Source organism: Crocuta crocuta, unplaced genomic scaffold (assembly GCF_008692635.1).
Source record: "Crocuta crocuta isolate KB4526 unplaced genomic scaffold, BGI_CrCroc_1.0 scaffold299, whole genome shotgun sequence".
In the NCBI taxonomy this organism is placed as follows: domain Eukaryota; kingdom Metazoa; phylum Chordata; class Mammalia; order Carnivora; family Hyaenidae; genus Crocuta; species Crocuta crocuta.
The window spans coordinates 12753436-12780033 of NW_027532747.1; the positions used below are offsets into that span (position 1 = coordinate 12753436).

At 36.8% G+C, this 26598-nt stretch overlaps 1 protein-coding gene across 1 annotated transcript in view; it reads left to right on the forward strand.

The window, feature by feature from the left end:
• The window catches only part of EML5 (EMAP like 5), a 174125-nt gene that overhangs the window by 60598 nt on the left and 86929 nt on the right, over positions 1–26598 (forward strand). Inside the window, exons 9-15 of the mRNA XM_077780840.1 lie at positions 3510–3647; positions 8002–8258; positions 9589–9801; positions 19427–19594; positions 20259–20365; positions 23793–23911; positions 25173–25359. Of these exons, the coding sequence (XP_077636966.1) occupies positions 3510–3647; positions 8002–8258; positions 9589–9801; positions 19427–19594; positions 20259–20365; positions 23793–23911; positions 25173–25359 (1189 nt within the window). The remainder of the gene's footprint in view (positions 1–3509; positions 3648–8001; positions 8259–9588; positions 9802–19426; positions 19595–20258; positions 20366–23792; positions 23912–25172; positions 25360–26598) is intronic.

Here is a 26598-nt window from a genome sequence, read left to right on the forward strand (position 1 = left end):
AAGACCCAGAGCCCATTCAAAAAGAATGAATTCTTGCCATTTGCAATGACGTGGATGGAACTAGAGTGTATTATGCTAAGTGAAATAAGTCATTCCGAGAAAGACAGATACCATATGATTTTACTCATATACGGAATTTAAGAAACAACACAAATGAACATATAGGTAGGAAAGGAAAAATAAAGACAGAGAGGGAGGCAAACCACAAGAGATTCATAAATACAGAGAACAAACTGAGGGTTGCTAGAGTGGAGGTGGGTAGGGGAATGGGTTAAATGGGCGATGGGCATTAAGGAGGGCACTTGTTGGGATGAGCACTGGGTGTCATGTAAGGGATGAATCACTAGGTTCTACTGTACTACACTACATATTAACTAACTTGAATTTAAGCAAATACATTTAAGAAAAGAAAAGAAAACAAAACAAAACCTCAAGGCACGCCCATGGAGCATTGGCCAGCACACTGCTGAAACAACTCTGAAAAGAATATCCCTTGTGTGGGAACGAAGATTTTGTTTCAAGTTTTGATAGCACAGGAAGAGCAGTATAAAGCTGCTTGATGATGTTATTCAAATAACATTAGTTACTGTCCAAATAACTTTACCATGGTATAAGTTTTGCATATAATTGCTGCTTTTACACTGTAACTTTAGATAGAATTCATTAAGAAACAGCATCAGATCTTCAGTGAAAGCTAATTTCCAAACTGTTCAGTTTTTATAATAGGAATTAAGGGCAGTTCTTGTTCTGCAAAATTTCATTCTAGACTCTGAGATCAAAATAACATAATAATACTTTACCACTGTTAATTAAGCCATTAACTGCTGTGCAGTATAGCAAGTCAGGATTTTGGGCTTCTGTTCCTGACAAAACTTCAGGACTATTGGTTCAAAAAACATGATTCAGTTTTTTTTGTTTGCAAAATACTTGCTAAAGAATAATGTAGTGAGGGGCCCCTAGGTGTCCCAGCTTGCTCGGTGGGGCATCTGACTCTTGGTTTTTGGCTCCAGTGGTGATCTCATGACCTGGGATCAAGCCCCGCCTCCAGCTCTGCACTCACAGCACAGAGCCTGTTTGGGATTCCCTCTCTCTCTCTCTCTCTCAATCTCTCAATCTCAAATAAATACACTTTAAAAAAATAAAACAATGAATAATCATAGGCTTTTTAAACAAAACCTTACATTTTTATAGGCTTTGTAAGTTTGCCACGGCTATTTTTTTCCATCTGTGTTTTTCGGCACCATCTGATGTCACCTTACATTGTATTGGTTTAGTTCTTTTTCACTTACATCTTTGAAAACATTCTAGCCTTTAATTGTTCCACACCAACTACCCACAGAAACTAATTTCTCATCGCTTCAAACTTGGCATTGACCTTTCATATAAACAACTGAGTAGTAATGTTAACATCTGTTGACTCATCAGAATTCAGGGAAAGCATGCAACATTATTTGTCTTGTTTTTTAATTAACTGTTGCTGGTGTTTCCACCACCCTCAACTCTGAGAAACTCTTCTGACCTAACAGCTAATAATCTTAAATTTATTTTCTCTGGACAAATTTCTTTAGCCACTGCAATTTAAAATGATACAGTTGATCCATTACCAAGAAACAGCTCTCCTTGTTTGGTTAACAAATAAGCCACTCAGAAGCTTACTTTCCTTGTTTGGCTAACAAATAAGCCACTCAGAAACTTACTTTTGTTGACATTTCATTTCAGTTTTTAAATTCTACTTTTTCTAATCATTGTTTTCCTCTGAGTCAGAGATACTGTGATGAGTGCTTAGTCCAGTATAATGTTAATCTCTATTTGTATTTTTTAGAGCAACTATAGTGTCGTTACATCATACAGTGCTATACCATCTAAATCAATAAGGGTATAATTCATGCCCCACTGAGCATTCAAAATGCAACCTTTGAAGTTCACTTTTCTCTTTTTCTTCTTGTTTTGACACATTGGTTTATGTGATTAATATACCTTGCACTTGAAATTCTATCAATTTGTAACTCTGTCACTGCAATTTGTACTGCATGGAGGGAGCAGTGCAAAGTGATGTGAGCATCACATACCATCTGCTGTTCCTTTTGCAACAACTCCACTCTGCTGCCTCTGTAGTATGAAAGCAGCCATGTAAACAAAAAGTGTGGTCGTGGTTCCATGAAACTTGATTTATAGACACTGAAATTTGAATTTCCTAGAATTGTTTCATATCTCAAAATGTTGTCATTTTAATTTTTTCCCCAACTCTTTAAAAATGTAAAAACCATCCTTACCTTTCCAGACTGTACAAAAATAGGCAGTGGTCCCACTTTGGCCCACAGGCTATGGTTTGCTGACCCCTGTGGCAGAGCGTAAAGTCTTTGGTAAATCTATTTGTTGAAATATTGGAAGTTTTCCTTTGGAATCAGGAAGAAGACCGTGATGTCCACTTTCACCATTATATTTGTCACTATTCAGCTGTACACTAGAAATCTTTTTCAACACAGTAAGGCTGAATATTATATGTGTAATATATTTATATAAAGATATTTGGATTGGAATGGAAGAAACAGCTGTCATTTGCTGATGTTATATCATTATGTATATATAAAATCGAAAAATACAGAGAAATTATTGGAATTAAAAAGATAGTTTAACAAATTTCCTAGCTGTAAAAACAATATACAAAATCATTTTTCCTATAAAACATCAACAAGTAGAATATTTAAAAACCACTGCTATAAAAACATTTAAAAACTCTAGTTTTGCTGATCTTTTCCTAACCTCTTGGAGTAGATGTCTGTTCATTAAGTTGTAGCATTTGTTTTTATAATATCGGTATTTGAAGTTCCTCCTAAGTACTATTTCAGCTGATTCCCACAACTTTGGATATGAAACATTGTACTATAACTTCAAAATATTAACTTATTTTCACTAGTATTTTTTCTTTGTCCTTTAACCTAAAGGTTAACCTAGAAGTAGAATTCTTAATTTTCAAACTGTGGGCATTTTCTACTTGTCTATATAGATTTCTAACATTAGAGTCTGGAACAGATTTTTAATTTGCATAGTCTTAAATATATATGTGTGTATATATATATATATATATATACACACACACACACACATATAGAGAGAGAGAGTCTATACTATATACCACTATACCATATACATACACACATGCACCCCTTATATAAGCCATATATATGTGTGTGTGTGAATACATCCCCTTTAATCAGGGTAGAAATCATCTATGTAAAATGAATGATTGGAAAAAATTGATGTCATTTCAATTGGGATTCTTGTCTTTTAAAATATGAACAGGGGCGCCTGGGTGGCTTAGTCGGTTAAGCATCCGACTTTCCCTTAGGTCATGATCTCGCGGTNACCCTTCTCACAAACCAATTGTTAAAAATCTAGATTTATATTACTTTCTTAAGATGAGATGATTATTTTAATCAAAATCTTCTCATAGAATTCATCATTTTTTTTAAGCATACAGTAGTTCATTATTCTTTTAATTGTTACAGGATATGGAGCCTAGTAGATCATGCCCTAATAGCAAGGTGTAATATGGAAGAACCAATTCGTTGTGCAGCTGTGAATGTAGATGGGATCCATCTTGCCCTTGGAATGAAGGATGGCTCCTTCACTGTACTTAGAGTAAGGTATGGTATTGTAGTAGAAATAAAAACAGTAAATTTTCTATTAAGTGAGAATATGTAATACTCATTTTTTTTTTACTCATTTCCTTTCCCCCTTCACTTCTTATTAATATGTATACACATACACATGTATATAAATATCTGACTGTGGTTTATTGAATATTAAATATTTTTATAAAAATGGCTTTGTCAGAAAGTGGTTAACTCAAGAACTTTGGTTTTAAGCGTTAAGAGTGTTTAGTGGATTGATGGCTAAAAATTTGAGCTACAAATTTGGGTTTGGACTTTCATTCCTTGGTAGTATTGATTTTCAGTAATGATCCTCTGCCATTGGTGGGTGGGGGTGCCCTTGGGGCAGTTAAAAATGGGTGAAGGTTTTTTGTTATTTGCAGCTTTATTCTTTGAAAGAAAAATGCCTACATTTTTGTTTGCATCATTAGAAAAGCTAAAAGAATTTGTTAAAGCAGTTAACATGTTGTGTTGAATTTTAGTTGTGGTGCATTCAGTTGAATTCTATATAGCTGTTAGAAACTTTGCTATAGATCCATACATATTCACAAGCATACATACTTCTGAAATCCTTCCTCTTAGCTTAGTGAATGGTAGGACCATCTTTACAGTTGCCCAGTCCAGAAACCATTAATTCATTTCTATGGCCTCCCTTGTCTAGTTAATCCCAGAGTTCTGGAGAATCTACCTCCTGAGTGGTTTTCAAATTAATCTGCTCCCTCCCATTCTCACCATTGTACTCTTGAGTGGGCTTCTGCAGTCTCCTAGTAGAGTCTCAGCAGGTCTCCTTACCTCCTGTGTTGCTTCCCTCAGGATTTTTTTTTCTTATTCACTCTTCGGTTCACTCTTTTAAAACACATTTGTTTGCAGTCCTCCTCTTTCTAAAATATGATAAAAGCTTAGCACTGTCCTTAAGTTGAAGTTCATAATCCTTAACATAGCCAGGAGTGCCCGTCTCTAGCCTCTGCCTGTCTGTTTCTCTATTTCAGCTGTATAAAACATCTTTCGCCTCTTCAGATACCTCATGTTCTCTTGTACTTCTCAGTTTCTGTAGACACTGTTTTTCCTGTGATAGAGTTTTACAATGAGATATGGTGAGATTTTTCTCTTGTACTACTTTTAAAATTGTGATAAAATATATGTAATATGAAATTTACCATTTTAACCATCTTTCAAAATTCAGTGGCATTAAGTACATTTACATTGTTTTGCAACCAAGAATTTAAGATGCTTGTAAAGCCTCTAAGAGTTCCTCTTGTTTAGCTTATATCATTAAAAATAGTGATTATTTAGTTAATTGTACATTTACTTACCTTTCTTTTTTTTTTTTAATTTTATTTATATATTCTGTACATCACACTTTTGTCCCCTTTTATAATTATAAGGGCTGGAATCATGTTTAATGCCCTCTCATTTTCTTCAGTATTCTTCTTCCCTCTTCTATAACCTAGTATTCCAACTCAAGTGTACAGACATAGTAAAGGCACATATGATCTTTGTTTTTCTTTTCCTTTCTTTCTCTTTCTCCAGATAGTTAATGAATATATCCTATGTGCCAGGCACTAGGGATAAGAGTAAACAAGATGCCATCCCTGTCCTCAGCATATAATTTATTAGAGGAATTAAAGTAAATAGACGATTACACTTCAGTGTCATAAGTATAATTACACAAGGTAATCACGGAATTCTGAAAACATGTAGGATGATATGCTTGTTTTTGGTGAGTTAGAGTCACTTTGTGAAAGGGTGACATCTAGGTTCACTTTTCTTTTTAAAAATATTTTTATTTATTTCTAGAAGAGAGAGAGAGAGACACCGTGAGCAGGGGAGGGTCAGAGAGAGAGGGAGATACAAACTCTGAAACAGGCTCCAGGCTCTGAGCTGGCAGTCGGCACAGAGCCCGACGCGGGGCTCGACCCAAGAACCGCGAGATCATGACCTAAGCGAAAGTCGGATGCTTAACCCACTAAGCCACCCAGGCGCCCCACTTACCCTTTCAATTATTATGTGCAAGTAACTAGGTGAATAAGTCCTTATTTCTAATAAGTCAGGGTTTAAGCAACTGAGTCTAACATGCTGACAAGATCACCGGAGTGGTGATTAACCATAAAATTTTAACCCAATTTTCTTAATCCTAAATTTAGCTGGCCACTGTTTCTTCTTGGTTTGTGGTATATATTCTCCATATCATAAAGCAAAATTCATAAGTATAACAGTACTAAAGTACCCTCACCGGATCAGTGATGATTGGAGGTACATTGAATAGATTAGAATCTAACACACTGATTAGTAGTAGTAGTAGTAGTAGGCTCCATGCCCAGCATGGAGCCCAATATGGGGCTTGAACTCATGACCCTGAGATCAAAACCTGAGCTGAGATCAAGNACCAGCCAGGTGCCCCCTAACACACTGATTCTTTTTTATTTTAAAAAAAAAATTTTTTTATTAGAGAATGAGCATGTGCATGAGAGTGTGTGCACGAATGGGGAAGAGGGGCAGGGGGTGTAAAGAGAATATTAAGCAGACTCTATGCTGAGCGCAGAGCCCCACACAGGGCTTGATCCCATGACCCTGGGATCATGACCTGAGCTGAAAGCAAGAGTTGGATGTTCAACCAATTGAGGCACCTAGGCAGCCCCCACATTGATTCTTAAATTGGGGTACAGGGTATGTGCCAGCACAAAGTTACATAATTTCTAGAGCATCTCTCTTCCTTGTGATAAAAAATGTTAACCAATTTTATATTAAAAGAAACATTAATATCATGGAATTAAATGAAAAATGCAAATATTTTTAAAATTAGAAGATATATACCTATAAAACTTTGACTTATGGTGGGCTGTATGTTGTGATACATACCAAACTCATCAGACGCACTCATTTATTCTCATGAGTAGTTAGGAAGACTTTAGCGGAAGAGCTTCATAAGCATAGTTAATAAATTCCCTGGGGGATAAAGTAAGGTTTCCTGCAGAGTATGGAATAGGCTTTGGTTGTAAAAACATTGTCATTTTAGATTCTACCAGTGGCTAGCCATTTGTCTCTTTCTGAGAGTGTCACTACCACATTATGTCAACTTTAAAAGGATGAGGATAGGGGTTGCCTGGGTGGCTCCGTCGTTGGTTAAGCGTAGACTCTTGATTTCAGCTTAGGTCACCATCTCATTGTTCGGGAGACCGAGTCCCTAGTTGGGCTCTGTGCTGACAGCACCAAGTCTGCTTGGGATTCTCTCTCCCTCTTTCTTTGCCCCTCCCCTGCTCATGCTGGTACACTCTCTTTCTCTTTCTCACAAAATAAATAAAATTTTAAAAAAGAAAAAGAAAACCTCTTGGTAATAGCACCCTGTCACTAAGACCAGGAAACATTTTCAGTCTTCATTGATTCTCAGCTGTATTTGGCCCCCTTAACCACCTGCTCCTTTTCAAAACATCCTCTTCTCAGACTTTGGGTGTTAATACTCTTTCTTTTTTTAGCCTACTTCTGCTTCCATTTTCTTTATAGGCTCATTATCTTCTTCCTACCAGTAGGTATTGGAGGACCCCAAAGCTCACACCTAGGCTTGTTGTTCTTCTCATTGTGTTTTCTCCCTTAGATAATCTCGACCTGCCTCCAGTGTCAGTTATCAGCGGTAGCCTGATGGTTCCAAATAACGTAGTTCTCACCCTGCTCTCTCCTCGGAACTCCAGCTGCGTATTTCCCATTGTTGATTTAACATCACTTGGTTGTCGCAAAGGCGTCTGTAATACAGCATGTCCCCAACTAAAACTCAGTTATAAGGCATCATTGAAAAAATCGTTTATTTTTACTTGACATGGTCTCTAATTGGGGGAGAATTTGTACTGTATTAAAAAAGGTTAAAAAGATTAAAATAAAAATGACTAGTGGTGGCTATATAAAGATATACATTCAGATGTCTTACTGAAATAATACAAATCAATTCCTCTTTTCTTTATTTCTTGAATGTAATTTTACACATTTATCTTACTACAAAAATTTATTTGAAAATCACAGTGTTTGTAATTAAGGATTTTTCATAAACTCGGTATTTCCAAGGAACTTGATCATAAAAATCTGTGCTTTTATTTCCTTATTGTATGGAACTTTAGACTTTAAATCTTTATGTAATTAAAGAGCTAAAATGCAGCATTTTCTTCTACTTCTAGCAGATTTTGTTCTCATATATTTCTGTTCAACAAAACAGTTTTTCCTGAACTAATATTTATCTCATTTATATTTGTCTTATAATTTGTAAATACTTGATATAGCCTCATAGTCACTTTAGACACATTGGAAAACTAAATTCTCAAATGACTTGTTTTCGTGTGGTCTAATTATTTTTTCTTTACAGAGATATGACCGAAGTTGTACATATTAAAGACAGGAAGGAGGCAATTCATGAGTTAAAATATTCCCCAGATGGAACTTACTTGGCTGTTGGATGCAATGACAGCTCCGTTGATGTCTATGGCGTTGCACAACGTTACAAAAAGTGTGGGGAATGTGTTGGATCACTTAGTTTCATCACTCATCTTGACTGGTCCTCAGACAGTAGATATTTACAGACAAATGATGGAAACGGTAAAAGATTTTTTTATAGGATGCCAGGTAAAAGTTTCTAAGTTTCTTATAAATTAATATTATTGTTTATAGAGTTTTAGTACTTGTAAAATATTTTAAAATTTGATGAGAAGTAGGGTGTAAAATACATTTGATTATAGGAAATTAATGAAGATCTGAGCTCATATTTCAGGCATTATAATCTTTTCTATAAGGCTGCCCTATTGAAATCCTTTTGGTTCTTGATTAAAACTTCTTTGCTTGGAGGATCTAAGGCAGACCTACTTTAGGAGTGCCTGGGTGGCTCAGTCAGTTGAGCATCCAACTTCAGCTCAGGTCATGATCTCAAGGTTCTTGGGTTTGAGCCCCGCGTCGGGCTCTGTGCTGACAGCTCAGAGCCTGGAGCCTGACTTCAGATTCTTTGTCTCCCTTTCTCTGACCCTTCCCTGCTCACGCTGTCTCTCTCTCTCTCAAAAATAAATAAAACATAAAAAAAAAAAAAGACAGACCTACTTTATGTCAAATCCATGCTGTGTGAGGAGTATTTGGTAAAGTCCTACTGTGTGTTACAAAGTCAAAGTGCCATTTTTATGGGTGGAACTGATTGATTAAATATAATTGCGAACAATGTCTGACCTTAAATTCTTTGGTTTTTTTGTGGTTACCTCAAATAAATTTTGCAAATGTCTATTTTATAACTAACAAACTAGATTTGAGAAACAGAGTTTCCAGCGAAGATTTTTAACAGAATTAAAGCACCCTCAAAATATGATCTCTCAGTACTTCATTTAGTAGAAACTTAATTAGTCACTGTTTCCCAACAACTTATTTAATAAGACTAGCTGCGTAATTAAATGACTGCATCTCTCCAAAAGTTTTGTTATTACCTATGTGTAATAACATGAAAAGTGACCGAATCCTAAAGTCCTGATCCCTAATGTTACTGTGTTACTCCCTGGCCGTCCTTCCTTCTTGGTCCCTTTCAGTTTTCTTTTTTTCTCAACCATGTATATTCTTAGGTTTCTTATTTAATAGTTGATTTGCCACTTTCTTATAGCTTTTACTTGTTCTTCTGACTGACCGTGTTGTGACTGATCTGCCATGATTTTAGTAGGGTTCATGTTTATTCTCCACTTGAGTGAATCTGCTAAGCTACTTCAGATCAAATCTCTGTGTCTGTAATTTGGGTAGTGGCTTTTTAAATAGTTTCCTTGCATTTAATTTTCTTCTCTCCTTATCATATTCACCTAACTATTCATAATACTCTCCTTTCACTGTAGTGGGAAGATATTTAAATTTTAGAGTTTACATACTATTACAATTATTGCTTGAGAAAAATGAAATAACTTTTTAAACTAAGACTGTGATTTATTTTTAGGAGGAAAAGAAGTGACAAACAAAGAAGAAATAAAAGGTGTTCATTGGGCTTCATGGACATGTGTTTCAGGCCTTGAAGTAAATGGAATTTGGCCCAAGTATTCAGATATCAATGATATAAATTCAGTAGATGGAAATTATATTGGCCAAGTTTTAGTTACAGCTGATGACTATGGAATTATAAAATTATTCCGATATCCTTGTTTGAAAAAAGGTATCTTTCCTTTCATAATACTATTAAGTATTAAGTATCCCTTTCTCTCCCTCCCTCTCCCTCTCCCTCCTTCTCCCTCCCTCTCCTTCCCTCTCCCTCCCTCTCTCCCTCTCCCTCTGTGTCCCTCCCTCTCCCCCCCCCCCTCTGTGTCCCTCCCTCTCCCCCATCCCTCTCTCTCTCCCCCCTCCCCACTCACTGTCTCTCTCTCTACCCCTCTCCTACTTGCTCGCTCCCTCTCTCTCTCTCAAATTTAAAAAATTTTTTAAATAAGACCTTTAAGTTCTAGAAAATTCATCTTGAGATAAATAAAAGGGTTTATATTTTTATTTATTTATTTTAATGTTTTTATTTTATTTCTAGGGGAGAGAGAGAGAGACAGCGTGAGCAGGGGAGNCTCCCTCTCCCCCATCCCTCTCTCTCTCCCCCCTCCCCACTCACTGTCTCTCTCTCTACCCCTCTCCTACTTGCTCGCTCCCTCTCTCTCAAATTTAAAAAATTTTTTAAATAAGACCTTTAAGTTCTAGAAAATTCATCTTGAGATAAATAAAAGGGTTTATATTTTTATTTATTTATTTTAATGTTTTTATTTTATTTCTAGGGGAGAGAGAGAGACAGCGTGAGCAGGGGAGGGTCAGAGAGAGGGGGAGTCACAGACTGAAACAGGCTCCAGGCTCTGAGCTGGCAGTCAGCACAGGCCCCGACGCGGGGCTCGAACCCACGAACCGCGAGATCATGACCCAAGCGAAAGTCGGACGCTTAACCGACTAAGCCACCCGTGCGCCCCAAAGGGTTTATATTTTTAAAAATATGTGTACTAATTAATTGGTCAAAGGTATGAAAATGAACAGAATTAGCTACATTTATTTTGCTAATTTAAAAATTGTTACAGTCATTTTGGACATGAAATTTTTATTTGAAAATTATTTTATTCAAAAATTATGTATTTACTGATACTTTACCTCATTCTTTTTAAAGAATCATTTTCTCTCCACTTCCAGAATTATTTGATAGAGTCAGACTATACAATGATAATTATACTTTTCTTATGACTAATTATCTTTAATCATTTAACTTGTTAAATATGTATCTTTTAGAAGACATTTTATCTTACACCTTTTTCTCAAGAATTTCTCAGGTCATAGTTTGGAATTTGTTGGTTTCTTGGTTGGTTTTCATGTACAGGTGTGTTTTTGCTTAAATCCTTAACATATATTGTTTGGACATTTATATACTTTGTGTAACAGGGTGAGATAAATAAGGGGTCTTATTATTTTGTACACATTTTATGTATCACTTTTTTTTATTGGATCTCTTCTTAAATGATGATATTAAGCATTCTGTTCATAGACTTGGGAATAATTAAGTGAAATTCTGGAACAAAGCATGGGATAAATAAATATTTGAGTTAGCTTATAACAAGTCCATAAGTACTAAAATAAGTATATGAATAGACAGTTAGGATCAGGAAATTAGTTTCCTGGAAACCAAAAATAAAATAAAGCAGGACACAAAATAGTTTTAATCAGAGGTATTTTAAGCTGTTAAAGTATAGTTTCAATTTTCAAAGATTTCTCTCCTACATTATGGAGCTTTAGATTAGGTGCAATGAGTATATTATTAGAGCATTAACATCTGTAGCAAATGTGGTAATTATTTTACCTCATTGATGAAAGCTTTCACAGCCATATTAAAATGCAGTTCAGTAGGGGTGCCTGGGTGGCTCAGTCGGTTGAGTGTCCAACATCGGCTCAGGTCATGATCTCACAGTTCATGGGTTCGAGCCCCACGTCGTGGGTTCGAGCCCCTCGTTGGGCTCTGTGCTGACTGCCAGCTCAGAGCCTGGAGCCTGTTTCAGATTCTGTATCTCCCTCTCTGTCTGACCTTCCCCGCTTACACTGTCTCTCTCTCTCTCTCTCTCTCTCAGAAATAAATAAAACATTAAAAAAAAATGCAGTTCAGTAAAAAGTGAACAGCTGAAATAGTTGTGTTTCAATAGGTAGTTCAGAATATGTCATTTACAAACAAATGGGAGAAGATATTTGCAATTAACATATCGGATAAAGGGTTAGTATCCAAAATCTATAAAGACCGTATGAAACTTGACACTCCAAAAAATAAATACTTCAGTTAAGTAAGCAGCAGACATGAACAGACACTTTTCCAAAGAAGACATCCAGATGGCTAACAGACAAATGAAAAGATGGTCAACATCACTCATCATCAAGAAAATACAAATCAAAGCACAATGAGCTACCACCTCACACCAGTTGACAACTCAGTGACACAACACTGACAACTCAGTCAACAACAGAGGTTGGTGAGAAAGGTCGGAATGCAAATTTGTGTAGCCACTCTGGAAAACTATATGGAGGTTCCTCAAAAAGTTAAAAACAGAATGGCCCCATGACCCAGCAATTGCACTACTAGGTATTTATCCAAAGGATACAAAAATATAGATTCAGAGGGGCATATGCACCCCAATGTTTATAGCAGCACTGTCAGCAATAGCCAAGCTATGGAAAGAGCCCACATGTGCATCGACTGATGAATGGATAAAGAAGATGTGGTAATATATACACAGTGGAATAGTACTCAGCCATCAAAAAAGTGAAATCTTGCCATTTGCAATAACATGGATGGAGCTAGAGTTAATTAGGCTAAGTAACATAAGTCAGTCAAAGACAAATACCATATGATTTCACTCATATGTGGAATTAAAGAAACAAAACAGATGAATATACAGGAAGGATAAAAAAGTAACTCATAAGAGACTCTTAATTTTAGGGAAGAAACTGAGGTTTGATGGCGGGAGGTAGGAGTAGGAGGTGGGCTCAATGGGTGATGGGTATTAAGGAGGGCGCTTGTGACGAGCACAGGTGTTATATGTAAGTGATGAAACACTAATTTCTAAACCTGAAACCATTTTGCCATATCTGTTAACTAACTAGAATTTTAATAAAAACTTGAAAAAAAGTAGGTAGCTTGTTCATGTTGAACTTAAGGGCCAAGAATTCTATGCTAGCGTTTCTGTTGTGCCTTTACACTCAGATGGTAAATTCCAGAACTTGCCACCTATGCGGTGTTGTCAATTCCTGCTTGCAGAGTTTCAGCTTCCTAGGTGTGTGTGAAATTGCATCCGTTAGTAATGCAAAGTGTGTTAATAAAGCCTAGCTAAATCTCTAGCAATTACAGTTTCCTATTTCTGGGTCCCACCACATAGCCAGGACATGAAAGTCACTGGGCACAAGAGATTTTATTATGACTCAGAATGAGACTTGCTTAGTTAGAAGATGTGTGAGATTCAGATTAATTATGATGGTCTTAATCTTAGACATTGCTTCTGCTCACTGTTCCATATACTGACTATGCAAAAACAAAAATGATTTTCTGAGAGCTTCCTGAGTCAACTGAATTGGATTTATTGACAGTTTTTATCTTTTGCAACAGGGCAGAGTATTTTTGTTGCACAGTTATTTTTAAAATATATAGTAATCTGAATTGTGGGAATATTTTACTGAAGTCTCAGCAAAATTAATACTATTTAGTCACTGTTTCAAGAGTATAAATTGTTTTCCGTATTTTTCTTTTAGATTTTTATTAGAAACTTATTTTATGGTAAGTGCTTTTGTTTCTAGGCACTTGTGAGCTTGAGACTATGGGTAAGTAATTGGGAGAACAGAAGATAGGATATAACTACTGCATCTTTTCTAAAAAAAAAATGTTTTTAGAGAAAGACAACATGACTTGGGGAGAGGGGCAGAGGGAGAGAATCCCAAACAGGCTCCATGCTCAGTGCCTAGGCCCAACTCAGGGCTGGATCCCATGGCCCTGGGATCATGACTTGAGCTTAAATCAAGAGTCTGATGATCAGTCACCTGAACCACCCAGGTGCCACATAACTGCTGCATCTTTTTTTTTTTTAATTTTTAACATTTATTTCTGAGAGACAGACAGAGCACAAGCCGGGGGAGGGGCAGAGAGCTGGAGACACAGAATCTGAAGCAGGCTCCAGGCTCTGAGGTGTTAGCACAGAGCCCGACTTGGAGCTCGAACTCAAAGACTGTGAGATCATGACCTGACCCAAAGTCGGACACTCAACTGACTGAGCCACCCAGGAGCCCCAACTGCTGCATCTTTAAAGAGTTAGTAGAGGGGTACCTGGTGGCTCAGTCAGTTGAGCATCCAACTTTGGCCAAGGTCATGATCTTATGGTTCATGAGTTTGAGCCCCATGTTGGGCTCTGTGCTGACAGCTCGGAGCCTGGAGCTGGCTTCAGGTTCTGTGTCTCCTTCTGTCTCTGCCCTCCCCTTGCTTGTGTTCTATCTCTCTCAAAAACAAATAAAAATATTAAAATTTTTTAAAAAGAAATATCTTAAGATTTTGTGTTTATTGAATTTACTTGCATAAAGTTAGTATCACTAGAAAAATTCTCTTTCAGATTAGTTATGAAGTTGTACTTTTTTTTTAATGCTTGCTTTTGAGAGAGTGCAAGTGGAGGTGAGGCAGAGAGAAGGGACAGAACATCCAACTCTTGATTTTGGCTCAGGTCATGGTCCCACGGTTGTGGAATCAAGCCCCATTTGGGCTCCATGCTGAGCATAGAGACTGCTTAAGATTCGCCCCCTGCCCCGCACTTGTGTTCTCTCTCTCTCAAAAGAAAAAAAAAAGATAGAATTCATGCGTTTATTCTTCTGTGGTGGACATTTGGGTAATATCCAGTTTTTTGCCATTATATGCAAGTTTCTCAAAGATGTCTACTTAGGAATGAAGTTGCTGGGTCATAGAGAATTATAGGAAAATGCCAAATTGTTTTCCAAAGTGGTTATACCATTTAAAAAACCCTGTTGATCCACATCCTTTTCAACACTTGGCATTGCTACACTTCTTAATTTGTATAAGTCTAATTAGTATAAATGATGTCACATTGTAGTCTTAACTGTCATTCGCCTTAACTAATGAGATGGATAATTTTCCCATTGTTTTTTTGTTTTTCTGCATTCCCTTTTCTGTCAAACATGGGTTAATATCTTTTGCCTATTCTTTTTTAAAAAAATTTTTTAATGTTTAATTTTTGAGAGAGAGAGACAGACCATAAGTGGGGGAGGGACAGAGAGAGAGAAAGAGACAGGTAGACAGACACAGAATCGGAAGTAGGTTCCAGACTTTGAGCTGTCAGCACAGAGCCCAATATGGGGCTCGAACTCGTGAACCATAAGATCATGACCTGGGCCAAAGTTGGATGCTCAACTGACTGAGCCACCAGGCGCCCCTCTACTAGTTCTTTAAAGATGCAACAGTTGAGGCTCCTGCGTGGTTCAGTCAGTTGAGTGTCATGACCTGAGCCAAAGTCAGAAACTTAACCAACTGAGCCACCCAGGCCTCCTATCTTTTACCTGTTTTTCTATGGAGTTGTGGGGTTTTTTATTGAGTTGTTGAAGTTATTTTATATATGCTGAATACAAATGATTTGTAATTTTTGTGTTCAAATATGTTTTCCCAGTTTTTGACTTATTTTTAGAACAGTTATAATTACTGTGTCTTCTGTTAACCAATTCTCAATTGCAATGTAGTCAAATCTGTCTCTCTTTTTTTATGAATAGTTCTGTTTTGTATATTAATATTATACTAGGGTCACATAGATATTCTCATATTTTATAAAGAAGCAGTAAGGTTATTAAAACATAGTTAAATGGGAAAATATCTTTTGTCCTATTGCTACAATTTATTGAAGAGATTAGCTCACTTAATTTTATGCTATAATATACTTTAAAACAAATTTGAAAAAAAATGGGATCATCAAAAAAATTTTTCCAGTATATTGCTTTATCCTCACCAAGAATTTCCCTTCTCCTTTAAATTAGGAAAGCTCCCATGACCATTCTAGCTTGCTCCAATAAGTCTTTTCTCTGAGATATTCTAATTGATGACATATTATTTAGGCCTTAACTATTCTTTTTGTCATTTCCTGTCTTAGGCCAGGGTTTTCATAGTGAAGAAACTTTGAGAACCTATAATTTAATTTATATTAGAATGGAAATGGAGTCCAAGAGAGGTTAAGTGATATACTCAAGCTCCTGTGCTGTTAAGTAGTTGAGCAGACTCTTTAGCAAGCTCTAGTCTTTTTATTTCAATTTCTAATATTCTGTACATCACACTTTTGTCCCCTTTTATAATTATAAGGGCTGGAATCATGTTTAATGCCCTCTCATTTTCTTCAGTATTCTTCTTCCCTCTTCTGTAACCTAGTATTCCAACTCAAGTGTACAGACATAGTAAAGGCACATATGATCTTTGTTTTTCTTTTCCTTTCTTTCTCTTTCTCCAGATAGTTAATGAATATATCCTATGTGCCAGGCACTAGGGATAAGAATAAACAAGATGCCATCCCTGTCCTCAGAGAGCATATAATTTATTAGAGGAATTAACAAGTAAATAGACGATTACACTTCAGTGTCATAAGAATAATTACACAAGGTAATCACGGAATTCTGAAAACATGTAGGATGATAGCTTGTTTTTGGTGAGTCAGAGTCACTTTGTGAAAGAGTGACATCTAGGTTCAGTATTTTTTTTTTAATATTTATTTCTAGGAGAGAGAGAGAGAGAGACAGCGTGAGCAGGGGAGGGTCAGAGAGAGAGGGAGTCACAGACTGAAACAGGCTCCAGGCTCCGAGCTGGCAGTCAGCACAGAGCCCAACGCGGGGCTCGAACCCACGAACCGCGAGATCATGACCTAAGCGAAAGTCGGACGCTTAACCGACTAAGCCACCCAGGCGCCCCTAGGTTCACTTTTAAGGCACCTGTTTGTTATTGTTAAATAAGCAGTGCTGGTTGGGGCACCAGGGTGGCTCAGTTGGTTAAGTGTCCAACTTTGGCTCAGGTCATGATCTCAACATTCATGAGTTCAAGCCCTGCGTTGGGCTCTGTGCTGACAGCTCAGAGCCTGGAGCCTGCTTCAGACTCTGTGTATCCCTCTCTCTCTGCCGCCTCCCCACTCGCACTGTCTCTCTCTTACTCTCTCTCAAAAATAAACATTTAAACAAACAAAAAGTGCTGATTATTAAATAATTATTAATATAGTCTATTTAATTATAAATAATTGGCTTCCCTTAGACTTACTCTACAACTTGTTTGTTAAGCTGCCTTGGTTCTTTCTTCCAGAGAGATTGATCTTTGAAAAGTCACAGAATACAATTGGGAAGGGACTAGCAGATTACTTACAACTTAGAGTTATTTACAACTCTCTTGGGGTTATTGTCCATTATAGTTAATTAGAATACATGTTCATATAACTCTTCTTCATGTGCCTAAACAAGAAAATATTAGTACATCTTAAAAACTTGGAATTTTGTTTTTTGGAATCTCTGTCTTTTTTTTTGAGAGAGAGCGAGCGAGCAGAGGAGAGATGGTAGGGTGGGGGGAAAGAAAGAGAGAGAATCCCAAACAAGCTCCGTGCTGTCAGCGCAGAGCCTGACACAGGGCTTGATCTCACAAACCAAGAGATCATGACCTGAGCCGAGATCAGGAGTCGGACACTTAACTGACTGAGCCACCCAGGCATCCCTCTGGCTTTACTTTTTAAGACTCTGGTGGCTAAGAGTACTTAAAAGGTCACATCAGGGGCGCCTGGGTGGCTTGGTCGGTTAAGCGTCCGACTTTCGCTTAGGTCATGATCTCGCAGTTCGTGGGTTTGAGCCCCGCGTTGGGCTCTGTGCTGACTGCCAGCTCAGAGCCTGGAGCCTGCTTCAGTCTGTGACTCCCCCTCTCTCTGCCCCTCCCCTGCTCACGCTGTCTCTCTCTCTCTCTCTCTCTCTCTCTCCTAGAAATTTAAAAAAAAAAAAAAGTCCCATCAGAGAAAGTAGTAGCCAGAGTCCTCTCAATGAGCAAATAATACATTCTCATATGAGAGAGATGGGACTAAATCTTAACTTATTGGACTTTCCTGGGTGAACTGTGGCACATTACCTATCTAGAAAGTTACTGACTTGTATTTATCTACTTAAAACAATTGGTTCCTAAAATTTAACAGCATTGCTATTAAGCAACAGTGAATTATAATTTTAGGTGAGCTTTGGTCAAATCTTTTATGCTTTCATTAAGATACTATCCCTAAATTCATAGCCAAGGTAAAAGTTTATCTCCAGATTTTAATTGATGGAGCTTTGCCATTCTGACATACAGGGCTTCTATAACTTAATTTAAAAAATATTAAAACATTGGGGCACCTGGTGGCTCAGTTGGTTAAGCTTCCAACTCTTGATTTTGGGTCATGTCATAAGCTCATGGTCGTAGGATCTAGACCTGTGTTGAGCTTTCCACTGAGCTTGGAGCCTGCTTGGGATTCATTCTCTCCCTCCCTCCCTCCTTCCCCCCCTCCCCCCTCTCCGCCNAAAATGAAGCCAAACATTATTGTATCCACTGTACTCTAATAGGGATGTATATATGTTGCCAAATATCAGGTTTAAGCAGGATACAGAGAATGTTATTTGAACTTAGAACCACAAAAATGGTTCTTATAATCACACAGATTATTTGTAAAAAACTAACCACAGGGGCTCCTGAGTGACTTACTTAGTGGCCAACTTGTGATCTTGGCTCAGGTCGTGATCTCACAGTTCATGAATGAGCTTGAGTCCTGTGTCAGGCTCTGCACTGGATGGAACCTGCTTGGGATTCTGTCTCTCCTCCTCTCTGCCCCTCCACTGCTCTTGTGCATGCTCTCTCTCTCCCTCCGTCTGTCTCTTTCTCTCGCTCAAAATTAATAAACTTAAACATTAACCACAAAGTTAGTTCTTTTATAATTAGGGAAATCTGGTGTATACCACCTTAACCAGATGATGCAAACTAACCTCTAATGATAGAACTGTGCCCCTTGAAAGGATGTATCCAAAAGGATACAGCATCATAGATGCCAAAAAAATAAAAACCCACATCATCTGAATCTAATCATGAAGAAACGTTAGACAAACTTAGGTTGAAGAACATTATACAAAACATATAGATTTAAGGAATTACTATAAAGGACAGTTTTGGAGACAACCGGGCATATTTTGATAAATATGTATTAAATTGATTTTTGAATGTTGAGTCCACATTGCATTCCTGGCATAAATCCCATTTGGTCATGCTGTGTATTCCTTTTTATATGTTGCTGTATTAGGTTTGCTAGTATTTTGTTGATAGCTTAAGTTTTTAGAAGGAGCCTCTGGCTGGTAGGGCTAGGGATGGTGGGAGTGGAGTAGACTGGTTGAATTTCACTTAAAACCAAAGGGTTCAGGCCAGAACATTCAACTTTTGTGATATGGAAACAGTTTTGTGATATGGAAACAGTTGATGCCTTTGTGGCTGTAGGCTTTTTGCTCTGAACAGTAAGAAAATGCCTCACAGCCCTTAGGGTTCCTACCAAATCACACTGTCAATCAGTAGAGCAGAGGTTTACATCCCTTCATGTAGACTCATTCGTTAATTCAATAAACTTTTGAATTAATATTTTTACTTTTAATGCTAATTAAGATAATGGAAGGAGGATGTATTGGCTCAGGTATAGAAATCGTGGTTTGAAGTGGTATTTTTGTGTGTGTGTTGGTATTTGTTTATTAATTTAAAGGCATATTTTTTGTTATAGGAGCCAAGTTTAAAAAATATATTGGCCATTCGGCTCATGTAACTAATGTCAGATGGTCACATGACTATCAGTGGGTTATTTCTATTGGTGGAGCAGATCACTCTGTCTTCCAGTGGAAATTTATTCCTGAAAGAAAACTAAAAGATGCTCTTCACATAGCACCTCAAGGTGAGTAGAACACACTGCCTGAACAATTTCTCTGTCAAAACACTCTTCAGGAATCCCAGAGTAATGATTTTACTGTTGAAGTGTCATTAGTCTTATAAGTTAACAGTATAGTTTTTAGTGAAAATGTTAAAATCCTCGGTGTATAAGTCTCGAGTCAAATGTCAGAGAGCATGGAATACAAAGTACTTTTGTGTGTGTTTTAATCCATGGATGGATGAATGGAAAAAAAGTTATATTATCAAAACAAACATTCGTTGCATTCTCAGGGAGATAGGTATCTAGGTTTCATATATGGTTATATATGAACATCATTATCTAGTGTTAATTCATCTGTTACATATAGTATTTTCCAGATATTTGTCATGTTAATTATAGGTCATATTCACTTATATTTGCCCAACATTCAAGTTTGATGCAGCAGTTGTTGTGGCACCAGTTGAGGGATTTAAAGTAGCTGTTGAGTTTAAGGTGAAGTGGAGGGGAAAGTGCTCTGTGATACCATTTACTGACATCTGTGTTTCTTGAATAGATCATGTCATGTGACTGCTTTATGGCTTGTCACCATGTCAGTTGGTACAGGCAGCTCTAATCATTAACTTTACAGTGCTGTTTCGAAAATGAATGTTCTTTAAACAAGTAATGTTTCATTTTTAAAAAATTACAGAAAGTCTGGCTGACTCTAATAGTGATGAATCAGATTCAGATCTGTCTGATGTTCCAGAACTGGATTCTGAAATTGAGCAAGAGACACAGCTTACCTACCGTCGGCAGGTAATTTTTATTATCACATTATTTTCTTCTGAAAAACTCATTCCTTTTTTTTATCTTGCTCCCTGTTGTTTATTGATTTATTGTTATCTTTTGTGGTTTTTAATTTTCCAAGAAATGTTTTTCTATTGCAGTTTTTCTCCTTTAAGAGTTAAAGTACACTTACGTAAAATATTCTTTTATAATAAGTGCTTGATGTATTAAGTTTGCTTGTATTCTATTTGCCTATAGCTTTCTGTCATAGTACATTTTTCTAAATTTTTTTTTAATGTTTTTTTATTTCTGAGAGAGAGACAGCATGAGCAGGGTAAGGTCAGAGAGAGAGGAAGGCACAGAATCTGAAACAGGCTCCAGGCTCTGAGCTACCTGTCAGCACAGAGTCCGATGCAGGGCCTGAACCCACGAACCACGAGATCATGACCTGAGCCAAAGTTGGACGCTTAACTGACTGAGCCACCCAGGCGCCCCTTGTCACAGTACATTTTGGTTTATCCTCTTTAAAATATTTCCTTATGAAGCATTAGAATTTTAGGGTGCCTAGATGGCTCAGTTAAACGTCCGACTCTTGATTTCGTCTCAGTTCATGATCTCACTGTTCATGGGATCAAGCCCCTCATTAGGCTCTGTGCTGTCAGCTTGGGATTCTCTGTTTCCCTCTCTTTACACTCCTCCCCTGCATGTGTGCTCATGCACATGTGTGTATACACATTTTCTCAAAATAAGTAAAACATTAAAAAAACAATATTAAAAAATAATTTCATCATAGCTAGTGTATCATCCTCAATGGGGAAAAATTGAAAGTTTTCCCCCTGAGATCAGGAACATGACAGAGGTGTCACCACTGTTGTTCAGTATAGAATTGGAAGTCCTAGCCCCAGCGGTCAGACAACAAAATGAAATAAAAGGCATCCAAATTGGCAAAGAAGTCGTCCAACTTTCACTCTTTGCAGATGACAATATACTCTACATAGAAAACCCAGAAGACTCCACCAAAAAGTAGTGTATAGAAGTTGGTTGCACTTCTGTACACCAATAATGAGGCAATAGAAAGAGATATCAAGGAAAAGATCCCATTTATAGTTGCACCAAAAACCATAAAATGCCTAGGAATAAATCTAACCAAAGAAGTAAAAAAAAAAATCTGTACGCTGAAAACTATAGAAAGCTAATGACAAAAATTGAAGAAGACACAAAGAAATGGAAAAACGTTCCATGCTCCTGGATTAGAGGAACAAATATTGTTAAAATGTCTATACTGTCTAAATCAATCTACATATTCAATGCAGTCCCTACCAAAGTAACACCAGCATGCTTCACAGAGCTAAAACAAACAATCCTAAAATTGGTATAGAAGCAGACAAGACTCTAAATAACCAAAGTAATGCTGAAAAAGAAAACCAAAGCTGGAGCTATCACAATCCTGGACTTTAACCTATATTTCAAAGCTGTAATCATCAAGACAGTATGGTACTGGCACAAAAACAGACATATAGATAAATGGAATAGAAGAGAGAACCCAGAAATGGACCCACAAATATATGGCCAAATAATCTTTGACAAAGCAGGAAAGAATACCCAGTGGAAAAAGAGCCTCTTTAGCAAATGGTGTTGGGAGAACTGGACAGCAACATTCAGAAGAATGAAACTGGACCACTTTCTTTCATCATACACAAAAAGAAACTCAGAATGGATCAAAGACCTGAATGTGAGACAGGAAAGACATCAAAATCCTAGAGGCTAAAAAGGGCAGCAACCTTTTTGACCTTAGCCAAACTTATTTGACCTGTCTCTGGAGGCAAGGGAAGTAAAAGCAAAAATGAATCTATTGGGACCTCATCAAGATAAAAAGCTTCTACACAATGAAGGAAACAGTCAATAAACCTAAAAGGCAACAAGTAGAATGTGAGAAGATAATTGCAAATGACATGTTGGATAAAGGGTTAGTATCCAAAATCTATAAAGAACTTATCAAACTCAACACCCAAAAAACAAATAATCCAGTGAAGAAACAGGCAAAAGACATGAACAGACACTTTTCCAAAGAAGAAATCCTGATGGTAAACAGACACATGAAAAGATACTCAACATTGCTCATCATCATCAGGGAAATAACAAATCAAAACCACAAGGAGATTTCACCTCACACCAGTCAGAATGACTAAAATTAACAACTCGGGAAACAACAGATTTTGGTGAGCATGTGGAGAAAGGGGAACCCTATAGCACTGTTGGTGGGAATGTAAACTCTGGAAAACAGTGGGAGGTTCCTCAAAAAATTAAGAATAGAACTACCCTATGACGCAGTAATTGCACTACTAGGAATTTATCTAAAGGATACAAAAATGCTGATTCAAATGAACACGTGCACTTCAATGTTTATAGCAGCACTATCAACAATAGCCAAATTGTGGAAAGAGGCCAAATGTCCACCAACTGATGAATGAATTAAAAATATATATATGTATACACCCCACATTTTCTTAATCACACATATGTGTATATGCATGTATATATGTATATATATGCACATGTATATGTATATATGTACATGTATATGTATATATGTACATATATATGTGCAATGCTATTCAGCAATGAAAAAGAATTAAATCTTGCCATTTGTAACAATGTGGATGAAACTGGAGGGTATTATGCTAAGCAGAATAAGAGAAAGATACATGTTTCATTCATGTGGAATTTGAAAAACTTAACAGAATGCATGTTGGGGAAGGGAAGGAAAAATAAGATAAAAGCAGAGGGAGGCAAACCATAAGAGACTCTTAAATACAGAGAACAAACTGAGGATTGATGGAAGTGTTGGTGATGGATCGGGTTAATGGGTGACAGGAATTATGGGCACTTTTCAGGATGAACATTGGGTGTCATATGTAAGAGATGAAACAATGAGTTCTGCTCCTGAAGCCAAGACTGCACTGTATGTTAACTAACATGAAGATGGGGCGTCTGGGTGGTTAGTCAGTTAAGCATCCGACTTTGGCGCAGGTCATGATCTCACTGTTTTTGGGTTCGAGCCCCACGTTGGGCTCTGTGCTGACAGCTAGCTCAGAGCCTGGAGCCTGCTTCAGATTCTGTCTCCCTTTCTTACTGACCCTCCCCTACTCATGCTGCCTCTCTCTCTCTCTCTCTCTCAGAAATAAATAAAGTATTAAAAAAAAACCTAATGTGAGGATAAAATAATAATAATAATTTCATGAACACTAAATATGTATTTGTCAGTGTAATACATAGAAAATGTAAATTTGTTGTTTCCAAGGAAGAAAATTTCATAAAATACCTTCTTATTTAAATGTTAAAACTTTAGTAATCAGTAGTAACCACAGTGTCTGAAAGTTACATTAGGAATCTGTGAACACCTTTATTAATTTGTATTCTAAGATTATTTTTAATCACTTCTGTACATTATTTAAAGGTTTACAAAGAAGATCTACCTCAGCTTAAAGAACAGTACAAGGAAAAACAAAAAAGTGGTACTTCTAAAAGAAGAGAGCGGGCTCCAGGAAATAGCATTCGATTACACTTTGTTCACGGGTATGAAACAACTATTGTTCATTTATGTGTTTGCATTTTGGTTCACATTTACTAGCTTTGTGACTTTGAGCAAGTCACTCAACCTTTCTTTGCCTCTTTCCCCATCTGTAAAATGAAGATAACAGTACCCACTCCATAGGATTCTGATGAGGCGTAAGTAAGCCAGTGTTTTTCGTGACTTAGAATATTGTCTGGCGCATAATAAGCACTATATAAGTGTTTAAAATAAATTTGTCTTGTAAAAGTTTAGTATTAGTTTATAGAAATGAAGCTCTTGTCTTTAAACAAATGAAAATAAGTAAAATGTAGGACATTATCATTACCCCTAAATATGTCTGATTTGGAATTATATTGTGGCCCCCCCCTTTTATTTTGGCCTGCATTTGGCCCTTGTGTTTTAACTTCAGTAAAATACAGTCTCTGAATTTTCTTAGGACATCTGGCAATACAATGTCAGATTTCATCCTGAAACAACAGATTCTCCATTCAACCCCTCCCTTCTCTTAGGAATGTAAAAAGAATTCATTTAGTAAGAATATTATATTTCTGGTGTTAAAATAGGCAGTATTTCTGGGTAGTTACATATTATACATTGAGTTTCTTTGAAGCACAAAAGAAGGGTTGCTATAAATGGAAATATATTGACTATTTTAAAAAGATTCAGCTATTTTTTTCTGGATGTGTATAATATTTTACACTTATTGTTTGAACATTTTTGGGTTATACTCATGTTTCAACAATGTGTACAAAAGGGTACATTTTGAAAATCCTTTTCCCAGGGAGCTCCTCTCTACTTGCTAGATGGGATACTGCCTGAGTCATGAATCTTTTAATAAAACCAATTAGATCTTCAAAAAAAAAGAAAAAGAAAAAAGAAAATCTTCCCAGCTCTGCCCTCCCAGGCATCATTTTTCACCCTCCAAGGGCAATTCTCTTCCCTTTCACTTGTAACAAAGTAACAACTTCTGTTTTACTGAACACAAATTTAGTATTATACTTACACAAATAATAGCATACTATATATATACTTTTCTGCCCCTTGCTTTTTCATTCAGTATTATATCTTGGATTTAGCTATTTGTAATCGGAGCAATTCATAAAAATTTATGGAATTTGAGATGCTTGTATTTTGTTTTAGTTGTGTAGTATCTTGTAACACTGGAAATTGAATGACCTAAAAGGCACATACTTCTCTATATAGTCCATATTGACCAGATAAAAAGCTAATGCTAATTTTATGTGATATGTTTTCTATATTCAGTTACAGAGGTTATGACTGTCGAAGTAATCTTTTTTATACTCAAATTGGTGAAATTGTGTACCATGTCGCAGCAGTGGGTGTCATTTATAATCGGCAACAGAACACACAGCGCTTTTACCTGGGTCATGATGATGATATTCTCTGCCTGGCTCTTCATCCTTTGAAAGACTATGTGGCAACAGGCCAGGTAGGGCCTTTGAAAGACTATATGGTGACAGGCCAGATATGTTAGACCTTTGTTTGGGTTTACAGTGAGGTTAGTCCACTTTTTTAAAAAAATCTGTCTCGTATTCTAGGAAATGAAGAATAAAGAATTCTTTACGAATAAAATTTACCCCACGTTTTCCCACTGTGTTCCTTAGAGTTTTATTGTTTTGATTTTTTTTTTAATTTGGAATTAAGGGTTTTGGCTTGTCTTCTTCCTGTCAGGATATATATTTTTAAATTTGTAGAGTAAATAGAAACATAAAGACTAGAAATTTGGTTTCTTTAAGTTATCTAAAATAATAAAATTATCTAACAAATGTTCTGTGGCAAACAGGATGACTGCATTCTAGTTTTACAACCATGATATTAACCATTCATGTTTACCAAAGTACAAAGCAGAACTATTGAAATAGAAGACACTGAGAAAAGTTTTGACTGATATTTCTCTATGTGGGTATTCTTAGAGAAGGAGGAAAAGGGTGATGTTTATACATTCTTTCTATACATAAGCACTTCCCTAGTTTCTTAGAATATACGGTTGACCCTTGACACAAGTTTGAACTGCATGGCTCCACTTACGTGGAGATTTTTTACAGTACTGGAATGTGTTTTCCTTATGATTTGCTTAACCTTTTCTCCAGCCTACTTTATTGTAAGAATATAGTACATTAACACATGTAACTTATAAAATACCCGTTAACTCACTATGTTATTAATAAGGCTTCTCGCCAACAGTTAAGTTTTTTGAGAGTCAAAGTTATACGTGGATTGACACCTGAACCCCCACATTGTTCAGAAATCGACTCTATTTCACTCTTATGTCACCTCTTTTGGAAGGAAACCGTCTCCATTTACAAATGCAGAAGTTTAGGTTTGAAGAAATTAAATAATTTTCTGAATTCAGCTAATAAATGATAAAGCTTAAAGCTCTCTTTGTCTGCTGGCTTTTTAAGCCCTGTGTAAACATGCCCTCTAGGATACATTGAGGTGTGGGGGTGGGCAGCTAGCATCGCTCTGTAGAGCTTTACTGAGAGCAGAGAACACTCTTCCTTTTCTCTTTCCCCCATTTTCCTTCCCTCCGTATGTGCCTCCCTTTTGCTCAGTCTTTCTCTCCTTCTGTTGCCTCCTTCCTTTTTTCCTCCTTTCTTCCATTTCTTCAAAAACATTCATACAGCATGTGCTGTGTATCAGGAAATGTGCTGGGAATGTAAGGATAAAT